This window comes from Zootoca vivipara, chromosome 14, assembly GCF_965207765.1.
Source record: "Zootoca vivipara chromosome 14, rZooViv2.hap1.1, whole genome shotgun sequence".
NCBI lineage: Eukaryota > Metazoa > Chordata > Lepidosauria > Squamata > Lacertidae > Zootoca > Zootoca vivipara.
The window spans coordinates 11,898,563-11,912,096 of NC_142597.1; the positions used below are offsets into that span (position 1 = coordinate 11,898,563).

At 43.8% G+C, this 13,534-nt stretch overlaps 1 protein-coding gene across 4 annotated transcripts in view; it reads left to right on the plus strand.

The window, feature by feature from the left end:
• FEZ1 (fasciculation and elongation protein zeta 1) overlaps positions 1 to 10,688 on the plus strand; it is a 46,639-nt gene extending 35,951 nt beyond the window's left edge. For all 4 annotated transcript variants that reach the window (XM_035140193.3, XM_035140194.3, XM_035140196.3 and 1 more), the window contains 5 exons: positions 949 to 1,220; positions 3,729 to 3,809; positions 5,570 to 5,645; positions 8,426 to 8,491; positions 9,232 to 10,688. In XM_035140193.3, the coding sequence (XP_034996084.3) occupies positions 949 to 1,220; positions 3,729 to 3,809; positions 5,570 to 5,645; positions 8,426 to 8,491; positions 9,232 to 9,248 (512 nt within the window). In that variant the 3' untranslated portion in view covers positions 9,249 to 10,688. The remainder of the gene's footprint in view (positions 1 to 948; positions 1,221 to 3,728; positions 3,810 to 5,569; positions 5,646 to 8,425; positions 8,492 to 9,231) is intronic.
• The last annotated feature ends 2,846 nt before the right edge of the window (positions 10,689 to 13,534 follow it).

A 13,534-nucleotide genomic window follows, 5' to 3' on the forward strand; every position in this document is an offset into this window, starting at 1 on the left:
GGAGAGAATGCCTCTTAGAGGATGATGTCGCCCTGCTACAGCACATGTGGTCAACAGTATTAAAAGCCACTGGGAGTTCAAGGCGAATGAGCAGGATCATACTCCCTTATCTCTCAAATGTAATCAACATGGTCAGCCAAGGCCATTTCACTGCCATGACCAGGCCAGAATGAATTGAAATAATCAGTTTCCTCCAGGCATGCTTAAAGCTGGACTGCTACCACCTTCTCAGGCACCTTGCCTGAAAAGGGGATATTCACCATTGGGCAATTGTTGCTTAAGGAAGGGGCGCATCACCGCCTCGTTCAAGGCAGATAGCCTTCTCCAGTGAAGCATTGGTCATTCTCTGAAGCAATTGATTGAAATTTTCTTTAATCAGGTTGCAGCCCTGCTTCTGCAGCCCTCAAATGCAAAATAATGAGGGCTGCATTAATTAGTTACAGTGCAACACTGTGCATGTCTACTTAGGAGTAAGTCCCAGTGTGTTAAATGGGACTTACTCCTAGGTTTAATGGGTAAAAGATTGCAGCCTTAGATGGACTCGTTCATTTTTTTGATCGACTAAGTGGAGCAGTCGATAAAAATTATTTTTCTAAAATTAATTATGTCTAAAAACTGTAGGTGACATAATTAGACATAATTAATTAAAAATAATAATTTCTGAGTCGACATGTATTTCTTTGAGTGACAGCTCTAGAAATAACACTTTGCATTATGCTTTATAACACTATGCATTTATATAGTGCTTTGTGAGTGTTCAGATTAACCTTTAGCTTTTATATAGCGCTTTGTGGGTGTTCAAAATAATGCTTAGCACTTACGTGGCGCTTTCTGAATGTTCAAACGGCGACTGTCTCAGTACATCCTTACTACTTCCGTTGGCAATGCAGCCCACTGATATGCTAAGTTGCTTAAACATGCATGTCTGCCTCTTTCCATCCTTCAAAGGCTTGAAGCACATGTCCGTCTCCGAGCTTTCAGAGCTCCTGGATCGCGTAGAAGTTGCTATCCGGGACTACTCAGAAGAACTGGTGCAGCAGCTGGCTCGCCGGGATGAGCTGGAGTTTGAGAAGGAGGTGAAGAACTCCTTCATCACGGTGCTGATTGAGGTCCAGAACAAGCAGAAAGAGCACAGAGAGGTGATGAAGCGGAGGCGGAAAGAGAAAGGGCTGAGCCTTCAGAGCAGCCGAATAGAAAGGGCGACCCAGATGCCTCTCAAGGTGAGCAAGGAATTAAAAACAATAGTTTAAGATGGAGGCAGGCAACACCTGGACTGTTGAGGAGGGCGACATCTCAAGGGTTGATGGTGGGCAGGACTGAAGCCAGCAGTGGAGGTGGAGGTAAAACCTTTATTGGCATCAAACAAACACGCAAACAAAATAATAACAGATTAAAACTATCACTGTGACAAACGCTGTGTTAAGAGAAAGAAGGGAGTATTCCGCTATCCGCTTTCACGGCATTGGGGTTTCTAATAATTCAGACGTCTGCAGAATATAACGACGAGAAAATAGCAAATGAAGATAATGAGCCACCATCTTGGTGAGCACCTGGTCCTTCCCCAACAATAGGAATTGTAAGATTTCCCGCTCTGGTCTCCTTCTGGGGATGCAGAGCCGGTCCAGGAATTGTTGACGAAGGTCGTCGTAAAGTTTACAATGAAGAACCATATGTAGAAGGCTTTCCACCTGGGGGTCATGACACGGACAGATCCTCTCACCCTCCGCCCTGCCCAAGAACCTTCCCCACAGGAGGTTCGATGGGTTTGCGTTGAACCTGGCCAACGAAAATGCCCTTCTTTCTTGAGGGTTCAGTAGAAAGTCAAGATAATTAGGTTTTGTTTCATGAGCCCACGGGAGGTAGCCAGCAGTGGATGCGACCAGGATAAAAAATATATATGAATGAGCTCACCCCCTTTCCCTCTCTCTGCCACTTCTTTTTCTCCCCTCTCCTCCTCCTCCTCCTCCCCCCTTCTATCTTTCTGCCACTCCTTTCTCCCCCTTTCCTTCTCCCTCCTTGACTAGCAGGCTGCAGAGATGCAGGCAGAGCACTCTTGCCAGAGGTGTTAACTGAGAGCTTGCCCCGGGGGGGGGGAGGGGGCTTTTGAAATCAGGACAATGGCTGCCCAGAGGTTTCCCACCCCTGGTTTAAAAAGGAGGGAGCTGGGCTTGATTCAGAAGCAGAGACCAAAGAGTTCTCTCCAAAATGCATTTTTACTACTCGTCATTTATTTGTCATATCCCTCCCCCCAAGTATTGACACAGCAGGAAACTGATGCCGCTTGCTGGCCAGCTTAGTCTTCGCAAAATTACCCTAAGAGAAATTCTCATCCACCTAAGCACATAAATCTCTTAGCAGTTTATGGCAGAGATGGGTTGACTTCAGGCTTCTGTGGTCTGTTGTTTTGGGGTTGTTGTTAACACTAGACTTGCTATCCTGCGCTGATGAGCTTCACATTTATAAAGCAAGAATAACAGGGTTCTCTTAATAGTTGCAATCCTATGCCCACTTACCTTAAAATAAGCCTTGCTGAAATCATTGAGACTTACCTCTGAGTAGATTTGCTTAGGATTGTGCTGGGAAAGGATGAGGAAGTTGTTTCGGTTCACTTTTAAAGGCAAATCTAGCTCATTTGAACTCCCCCCCAATTGCATGTGAGTAGAAACAGAACCATCTTTTGAAATGCAGCATTGCTCTGAATTTTGCAATGCAGTTCTCCAGCCAAAAAATGTGTAAAGAAATGCATGTACTAAGGTAAAGGATGCATACATTGGTGAAAATAACATACAAAAATGCATTAGATGAAGTAACATATAAACAATGGGTTATTATTATTATTATTATTATTATTATTATTATTATTATTATTTATATATACTGCCCTATACCCGGTGGTATAGATGCATTTGGCTGAAAATATGCTTCATGAAAAGGTGTATGCTAGTAAAGTTTGCCTACAGGAACACAGGAGAAATTCACACTAAGATGCTGACGAATTTTAACAAGCACTTTAAAAAAGTAACAATAATCACAAACTGATTTGGAAATGTAGAGAACGGAACTATGAAAAAAGAAGAAACTGAGAGAAACCAAATTGGACAGATTCTCTCACCCTGAGCTGTAAGACACACAACTGATATGTATCAATTGACTCATTGTATTGACTCTTGCTTGAGAGAATATTAGACGTACCTTGCAGGACCAGACAAAGACCTCCTGAGTTGAGCATTGCTTGCAAGAACCCCAACAACCACCAGGCTCCCAGGCACAGCCTTACCCAGATGTGTAGAATGTTGGTGTGTACTTTAATCTGTTTTTAGTTAGGGTTGCTGTATTTCATTAAGTGAAAACTTTTTGGGCAAAGCTGTTGAGCTTTTTTAACAACGACAAAAAAAAAATGTTTCCGAGCTATTTTTTAGGGGAAATGGCAAAAATGACACTGCCGACACGGGTTGCCATACATTTTGCTGATTTCCGCCCAGACACTGCTTCGACTGCAGTATTCCAGGTATGTCCGGCAGATTCCGGACGTATGGCAACCCTAGTTTATCACTGGTTTTAACTTTTTGGATGCGTTGACTAGTTGTTTGCAACTGTCTTTTCCTCATTGCTTTATCCCTGTTATAAACTTGCTTTGAGGATTTTTACAATCAAATTTTATGAAATAGAAGTAAGGAAATAAATCCTAAGGGCAAATCTTAATGTGCTCTGTTTTCTCCTCTGTGTAGCGATTCAGCATGGAAGGCCTCTCAAACATTCTGCAGACTAGTATCCGGCAGACATTTGGGAACTCGGCAAATGATAAACAGGTGAGTTCCTCTTCTGAGGAAACGAGACTATTTATTTAAATTCGAAAGCATTTCTCGATTGCTTTATATTTTTTAAAATACATCTAAAAAGCCAATGGAATGGCTGGAACCCTGGGCAGCAGCCCTCACATTGCACAGTGCATTATCAAGCAAGTTATTCCTAAAAATGTGTGGTGGTTTAGGGGGATGCAAGAATATTTGCAGAGAGGGAAGTGATGCTTTATCCTCCCCATGCCAGATAATTAAGAACATAAGAAGGGTAATGCCATGTATTGTTTTAAAGAAGCCTTAACATTTTTAAAGTGAAAGTTTGCTTACTAAAGATGCCCGGCTGGACCATTTGTGCTTATCATCAGTTTGCAACGTGTTTATTTTGAGAACCGACAGCATTTCTCTCTGACCTATGAATTCGTTGATGCTTGAAGTGTCAATCAATTAAAATGGGTATCACGATTTAGCCAAAGCTTTAGAAGACTAAAATGTGTGCCATGGTTAGTTTTTGGCTGTTGAAAACCTTGCTGCTGGTGGGCTGACCTGATCCTTCCTGGACTCAGTGGCGCCGTCAGGGCAGGACTTTGGGGCAGATGGCGAGGGCACCTGAGCAGAATGAGGAGGGAGGGTCCTCAGACACAGAAAAGCTGGATTACAACATTTTGAAGGAAGTCACAGAGCGGGACCCCTTGTACGTTTCCGAACACAAATCAAAGTGTTGGTGCTGACCTTTATCGCCCTAAACGGCCTCGGCCCAGTATACCTGAAGGAGCATCTTCACCCCCATCGTTCAGCCTGGACACTGAGGTCCAGTGCCGAGGGCCTTCTGGCAGTTCCCTCCCTGCAAGAAGTGAAGCTACAGGGAACCAGGCAGAGGGCCTTCTCAGTAGTGGCACCTGCCCTTGTGGAACGCCCTCCCATCAGATGTCAAAGAAATAAACAACTATCTGACTTTTAGAAGACATCTAAACATTAGAAGACATTTAGAGAAGTTTTTAATGTCTGATGTTTTATTGCTTTTTATTATTATCATTAATTCTTTTGGGAGCTGTCCAGAGTATCTGGGGAAACCCAGCCAGATGGGCGTGGTTCAAAATAAATAAATAAATATTATTAGCACCATCATGTCCCAAGTGCACCACTGCCTGGACTCCACATATGCTAACAACCTTGCGTTTGAAATCTTAGTTGAGGCATTCCAGTTTGGGACCAGGACAACCTGAAAGACCATCTCACCTCTTATATACCCAATCCATCGCTGCGCTCTTCAAGTGAGCGTCTGCTGCCAATACCATCTTATCAGGAGGGTCCTTGCATATCCTATAGGAATTGGGCCTTCAGTGTTGCAGCACCCAGCCTTTGGGATCCCCTCCCATTAAATATTAGACAGGTGACACCTCTAAAGAACTTTTCTCTTCCAACAAGCCTTTGAAGCAGAGATCTTTCCCAACTCACATCTGTATGAGAGATGCTTTAAGATATGTCCTAAATACGTTGTTATTCTTCATTGCCTGCTGTTTGCCATCCTGTGCTCCTTTGGATGGAAGGAGGGGATATAAATCTAATAAATTAAATGTACAAAGAGTCCTGCTGATCCAGCAATCTGTGGTCAACTAAGGCCAGACAGATGCATGCAATTGATACGCAGAGCATAATGGACCCCTGTTGCTTCCCCCTAGTTCCGTACAGTGTTTCTTTCTGGTAGATGCCTCTGATTTCTGTCCCTCTTGGAAAGAGGATTACTAACTGCCAGTGCCATTCCTTTCTAGTATTTGAACACCGTTATTCCCTACGAGAAGAAAGGGTATCCTCCTTCAGTCGAAGACTTACAAATGCTCACAAACAGTAAGTTCTAAACACAACTTTAAGGTCACATGGGTCCAATTGGGCCAAAGGTAACCACTGAGCCTCTTGGGTTTGCTTATTGGAAGGTCTGCGGTTCAAATCCCTGTGACGGGGTGAGCTCCCGTTGCTCTGTCCCATTTCCTGCCAACCTAGCTGTTCGAAAGCATACCAGTGTGAGTAGATAAATAGATACCGCTGCGGTGGGAAGGTAAATGGCATTTCCATGCCCTCTGGCTTTCGTCACGGTGTCCTGTTGTGCCAGAAGCGGTTTAGTCCTGCTGGCCACATGACCCAGAAAGCTGTCTGTGGACAAACACCAGCTCCCAAAGTGGACAGATTCACCCTTGGCCCGTCCTCACAAGCTGGAGGGGCAGCATGGCTTTGTTGAGCTGCTTAGTCTCACCGCCTAACAGCTGACGTGTGGGGTAGTGCAGCAGCAGCAGGTGCCGCTTCCCCGCACATCAGCTGAGCGAGCTCTATTGTCCCGCCAGCTCGCATGGAGACCCTTCCCAGAGCCCCAAGAGGTTCTCGGCATAGTTCATCAATTTTGTCTGCCACTCTTCTTTGGTCGGAGTTGCACCATCTTTCCATTTCTGGGCTAACAGAGTCTGCGCAGCTGTAGGTCGTGTACATAAATAGTTTTGTCTGGTCCTTTGGGATCTCTGGTCCCATAATGTGTAAAAGAAAAGCTTCTGGCTTCCATCAGTGCTTCCGATCACCTGGGCTGCCCACATAAGACCTTTCTCCTCTCGTGTAAGGAGGGCAGCAGGGCTGAGTGACAGGGATACTACGGAGAAGGCATGGCTTAAGTGAGCGTGGTTCCGCTTTCCCCCTTATGCAATTCTAATCATGCTGTGTTTGTGTGTGAAAATACCTGCGTAGGGGCTTAAGAGACGGGCATATCAATTGTGTCTGGTGCCATCCAGTTTGAATCTAGGTGCTCAATTTTCTCAGCTTAATTTTATGTCAAGACAGTTGTTCATTTGCTTTTTGAAAATTCTACACGTTCTTCTTGCCAATTCATTTTCCTGTATGTTTGTATTATCAAATGGTTTGCACATCTCTCTCTCTTTGGGCTGCTACTTGCCACCCAAGCTTCTGTCCACCCCACCCCCGAGAAAAATAGCATGTTCTAGAATACTTTGTAAGCTTCAAAAGCTATTTCATAAACATCCGAATTCTTCGGCTAGTGGATTTAGCCTCTAACTCTGACTGAACGATTTGTGGAACAAAAATGGAAAGGTTGAGATGTTGTGACAGGCCCTTGTGCATTCTGGGAGAATCATTCGTCTCCTTTTGAGTCTCCATGGCAACTGTGTTTTGAACTGACTGGAACAAACACAGCCTTAGTTCTCTTCAAAAGAGCAAAGTCATATGAATGGCAGTTTTGTGCACAGAGAGAGTTTTGTGCAAGTGACAATTTGTATCTTGAGGCGAAGCCTTGGCAGAGACGTTACCAGGGATAAATCTGTGGTCTTTTTTTTTTTTTTTGCCTAATTAACTGGTGTGCAAAGCAGCATCGGACTGTGATGCAAACATAGGATTTATTTAGATGAGATCAGTTACTGGTCTGGAAGAAATGCCCTGAATAACATTGAAAGACCAACCAACCTCTCCAAACACAAGCTCTTAAATTGTTGGTATCTAAATTGCTAACAACAGAGCATGAGATGCTATGACTGACATCTGACATGTATGTTTTACTTTTCCTTCATTCTGGGTAGAGATTGGCGAGTCTGCCTATTTCCAGTGCAACAAATATTAAAACACATATTCACTTGCGTATTTCAATGTGTATTTTCTCTCGAAATACATGTTTCTTCTCAAAACAGCCATTCAATCGTGTTTTAATAGGTTTCAGCTTTCAAGAACTGTGTTATAGCTAGGGATGAGCAAATCAGTCAGTTTCAGTTTCTCTCAGGTTTTTTATTTCTCCAATCTTATTTGGTTCTTCTTTCCACATCTGTTTGTGAATTCCTTTTAAAATCTGCATGAAAATTCACCAGCATTATAGTGCAAAGTTCTCCAAACATATCCATTTTTGTATGCAGTTATGGCTAATGAGCACAATTTTGCAAAGGAGCTTCTGCCAATATCATGTGTTTTGTGTTTTATTTTCACTATTTTATAAATGCATATTTTAAAATGCACAATTTGTCCACATATTTGCATTTTTGTACACATTGCTTGGCTGAAAACTGCATTGAAAAATTCAGAAAAGTGCACATTTACAATAATGACTGTGTTTTCAGTTCACATTATTTTGGAAACTTCAAATTAGGTAGATTCACCTTTGAATGCAAACTGCTTTGAATTTCTTCTCCCCATCCCTCATCACAACATTTGGAGAAGTGCAAAATCTATAACACAGCTAACTTCTGACCTGCACATTAGTCCAAGAGGGGAGCATAAGAAAAGTCTTGCTGGTGCAAGACATTTTATATGAGAATTTGCAGAAATTGTATTTCTCAAAATTCTCTCATTTGGGGCTGATTTCCTACCCACCGGTGTTGCTCTTAAAAGCTCATTCACATGTGCTAGTAAGGAGGGAACTCTCAACAAGGACTGAAATTAACTTCTATGCTAAGTAAGCCATTAATAGGATTGTCAGTTTTCCGGGTTGTACAGGGCATCTGTCCCTTCATTCGCTATGATCAATATATGGCTGCGTACACAGCATAAAACACATTTAAAGCACATGACTCTCCAGGTTGATACGGAAGTGAGCCGCCCTTCAGCATGACCTATTAATTCTTATTTCCAACAATTTCTTCCCACAGTTCTTTTTGCAATGAAGGAGGACAACGAAAAGGTCCCGACGTTGCTAACCGACTACATTTTAAAAGGTAAGCAGCAGCAGCAGCATCTTATACTGAGACAGAGGTCACTGGTCCATTCGAACCAATATTGCCTGCTCTGACTGGTAGCAGCTCTCAAAAGTGTCTCAGGCCCAGAGAGATCTTTCTCTCCATTTGTTCTTTGCTGTTTTAAACTGGAGAGGCCAGGAATTGAACCAGGAAGTGTGCATGCACACAAAAGCTCATACCAATAACAAACTTAGTTGGTCTCTAAGGTGCTACTGGAAGGAATTTTTTTATTTTGTTTCGACTACAGCAGAGCAACACGGCTACCTACCTGTAACAGGGACCTTTCGTGAGCTATGGCTCCCTTCTTAACAATCAAGGACAGAATAGCCTCAGACCATTGATCTATATGGTCTAGTATGGTCTACTCCAGGCATCCGCAAACTCGGCCCTCCAGATGTTTTGGGACTACAACTCCCATCATCCCTAGCTAACAGGACCAGTGGTCAGGGATGATGGGAATTGTAGTCCCAAAACATCTGGAGGGCTGAGTTTGGGCGTGCCTGGTCTACTCTGACTGCAACAACTGTCTGCATTCTGAGGTCAAGATCTCTCCCAGGCTTGCAACCTGAATTCTTTTAACTGAGGATACAAGAATTGCAAGACCAGTCATTCCAACCCAATAGGTTTCTGAGAGATGCTATTCACATTCACAAAAATTGCACTCATCATCTCGAATTTCCCTGTTCTGCATTATCTTGGTTCTTTCCTTCTTCTTCCAGTTCTCTGTCCCACCTAAGCGCCATGCTCTGAGCATTGTGAAGCCAACAGGAGACAACAAGGCCAGTGTGTCATTCCACCACAGGGACTGCATGACGTAATGTAAACTTTTGAATTGTGTATTTAAAGATGTATAGCATTAACCTGGATTAAACAAGAGCAAGAGTCTTTCCTTTGCTGTCAATTTCTAGTCATAGTAAACATTTGAATGCATGAGTGAAGGCAAAGGCTGCTCATTTTTCTCTCTCAACCCCGCCCGCCCCCATCTCAGAGGAGGCCAAGTGTTCTCATTCGCCCTGTATCCTCGGCCCATCTTCCCTCCCCAAGCAGCTATGAGACTAATTTGAATACTGAAATAAACTTTCATTTAATTAAAAAATAAGTTGTCACACTTCTTGGAGAGATGGTTTGTCACTTAAAAACCAGAAAATGTATAGTGCTTATAAATATTTTCACAATAATATCAAACATTATCAATGTGTTATTATTTAGCATTTTTAATTTTAGCCCATGATGTAAAAAGCACATTATAAATGCATTGGTTGTCAACTTGGCCACAGTGACAGCCCCTCCTTCCTGTATAATTATCATGCGCTTATACGGAACGTGTTAGGACATTATTACGGCACGTTGCTTGTAAGAGGCGGGGGCAGGAGATGCCGTGAATAAAGAATTGATTGAAATCTCTTTCTTGGGGGGTGGTTGGAGCTGGGAAGGAAGCGAGTGGTGAGTTCAATCAGTTTCAGTGCTGACTCTGAAAATGAAATTGACATGCTGAAGGTTGTTTAGTCCAACCCTCTGCAGAGATCTGCCAGGCAGGGTGCAACTGCAGCACCCTTGTCAGAAAGCCAGCCAGACTCTGATTAAATACCTCCAGCAAAGGAGCACTCACTACTTCTGGGGCTAGTCTGTTCCACTGTCTAAGAGCTTGGATCATCAGAAGTTTCTCCTACTTTTTTAAAAAAACAACAACAACAGATTCTTTTTTTTATATTCAAAAGTAATACAGCAATAGAAACCCCATAAATAACTAAAAAAGGAAATAGAAATTCAAATCCTGCCATTCTTGGCCACATAGCACTAGTACAGTAGAGTGTTATGTACTGAGCTGAATCATAGAACAATAGGATCCAGAATCAGCAGTCTGATTGGTCTGCAGGAGCCACCCAATCCAACTCCAGGTGGAAGTGAATCCACAACCTGATTGGCCTGCAGGAGCAGCCAATCAGACGGCTGGCAGAAGTGAATCCGCAACCTGATTGGCCTGCAGGAGCAGCCAATCAGGCTGCTGGCAGAAGTCAATCCACAAACTGATTGGCCCCCAGGTGTAGCCCTGAAGTAGCCAATCAGGCAAAGCCCATTGTGTAAATAATGTATATAAGCAGACGGTTTTGGGAAAAGGGCATTCTTCTCTTCTTCTCCTTGATGACTACGAGCTGAATAAAGAGCATGAAATTCACTCTCGACTCCGAGTATATTTCATAGAGCTTCATCGTATTGCTCATAGTTGCATCAATAATTTGTAAATAGTCCCTATTCTGTCAAGAACTATGACAGAGTCCTGGCTACAGTGTCCTGCTTGGAGCCAGAGACCCCCAGCGTCTTGTGTGTGATTGGTGACCCCAAGCCACCATCTCTCAACTTTATCATACCTTACAAGGGAGTTGAGAAGATTATATATATATTATCTGTGAATATATGCAAAAATATGCATGCTGGAGCAATTGCATTTCCCTGTCAGTTTATAGCCAGCTACAACACTGCCCATCTCATGTCATTTCAGTCATGTGAATTTTGTTTAATGCTTCCATTCTGGGCAATTACTGTGGAAGAGCCACACAGTATTTATTTTTATAGGGCATCATGCCCTGATCAATGCATATGTCTCTCTCATTTTCCCTGTTCAGCTTCCATTCCCCCTCCCCTTGCTCGAATTGGAAAAACAACAACACCTGACTTAAAAAATAAGAATTAATGTAACAGCTGCCCAAGTTCCCCAGGTGTATTTGAACCATACAATATGCAGCTGTTCAGTCAGCTGTCTGGGTGCTTCTGGCCAGTATAGATTGCTCTGGCCATTTCCTGCTCTGTATTTCCTGCTCTGTATTTCTCCTCTCTAGGAACAAACTCCATCACTTTAACCCTTCCCTTTTCAAGTAGCATTGCCTTTACATCGGTTTCCTTTCTTCTCCACTCCCAAGTATTTGCATTGCCGGGGGTGGGTCATGATTGGGAGTGTAGTGAGAATATTTAACTCTTTCCCACCCACTTAATGTTACCCCCCCTCCCCAACATTTGGAGCTGTGGAAAGGAGGACTGCTCAGTCGGCTACAAAACGTTGCTTGGATTCCAGAAGTCTGGAAGCAGAATTGCTATGCAATTTCTATATTAAAGCAGAATGGTGATGGTTGGGTGCAGCAAAAGTACACACACCTGGAAACAGCCAAAGGCACAGCTACATCTGAAGCAAAAGCAAGAGAGATGACAGATGCCAAGTATCACTGGAGTCTTTTATCCCATCATTAGAGTGATCAGAAGAAAAAGAGCATTGCCCCTCACCCCATCATTCCTGCATGACCAACTCGATCTTCCTAAATCCCCTCTTCTACAATAGATCCCATCTTCCTTTGTGGTCATGCTGGTGACATTAACAAGGCTGAAATCTGTTTGTGAATATTAGCCTCCTGCTGCCCCAATAAATAAAACAGATTTCAGTCTGTGGTCGATGTGCGATGAGCCAAGCATATCAGTCGTCTCGGCTTTTTTCTCCCTATGCATGATTCTGCTCCAGCAAGTCATTCTTCTGAGAATCAATGTTAAAACCAAGCTGGCTTCCCTTTAGGCTTATTTTTGCTCACTGGGCTGAGGAACTAATAGGATGAAACTGCAGTGCCTGCAGGTGATGTCTGCTGCAACAAACCACGGAGGAGCTAGGAGCAAGGACCAGGCTGGAATCTGTAACCCAGGGGTCCCCAAACTACGGCCCGCGGGCCAGATGCGGCCCAATTGGCCTCCCAATCTGGCCCGCGATGACCCCTGCCGCCCGCTGCCGCCGCCCGCTCTTACGGCGCACAGCACGGCAGCACACTTCCAGATCAGAAAAAAGCGCCGGAAATCGTTTGTGCGCATGCGTATGGGCCTCTCCCGACCCAGAAGAGGTAATTTCCGGTGCACTTCTGGGTCGGGGGGAGGCCCATACGCATACGCACAAACGATTTTCGGTGATTTTTCCGACCTGGAAGCACGCCACCGCGCCAATAAGTGTGTGCGCGCATGCGCACGGGCGCGCACTCCCCTGCCCTCCGGCCCGCCGCGCAATTGGCGCGATTGGCATGACAGGCACCGGCCCAAAGCCGGGTAAGTCTGGGGACCCCTGCTGTAACCCACTGGATATTTTTATATTAATAGCACCCATCATTGCTGGGTGGGGTTAATGGGAATTGATGTCTAAAGATACCTGAGGGGCCACATATTCCCCATTCCTGATAAAGGAGTTAATGGGATGCAGAGATTCTTTTGTGGTTATCTTATGTTTGAGATGGCCAAGGGATGTTAGCGAGTGTCAGCATAGCAATATACTGTATTTTTCCGTGTATAAGACTACCGGTATGGTTGGTTTTTTTTTACCCCAAAAATAGGTTTAAAATTGGGGCTCGTCTTATACACGGGTAGTGCTGAGGGATCTTTTCTTAATTTGGAGTCCGCCAAAATAGGGGGTGTCTTATACATGGGGGCGTCTTATACATGGAAAAATATGGTAGTTATTTTTCTTTTCTTTTTTTAAAAAAAGTTAAAAGCAAAACCACCAGTGTACTGATCTCAGGTGCTTGGTAGGCCCACAGACACCAGCTGCTCACATCTCAAAAAAAATTCATGGGAAGATGTCATAAGGTAACGCCTCCCCTGGGCCTTTTTGAGATCAGAAATCCTACGGGATATTGGAGAAATGTTCGATGAGCATCCTCTGTCACACCTGAGGCAGCAGGCTAGTTTAGGGGGCCCATGTGGTATGCCTAGCTGTGAGCTCAGATAGAGAGGACCGACTATCAGACTTAAGGAGAGAAGACCAAGGGCTGCTGCTATTGTCACCGTACAGCATCTGCCACCTGAAGTCTTGTCTCACTCTGACTAACAGTAGGGCTTTTTGTTTTATTTTAAAGGTTTGTAGATAATGGTTAACTTTAAAATAGTCTTTTAAAAAATAGTCTTAAAATGGACAATAAGAATTTCAATAGGGATGGGTGAATCTGTTCACTTTGGTTTCTCATTTTCCCCACTCTTTAGTTCACTTTTCCACTTCAGTTT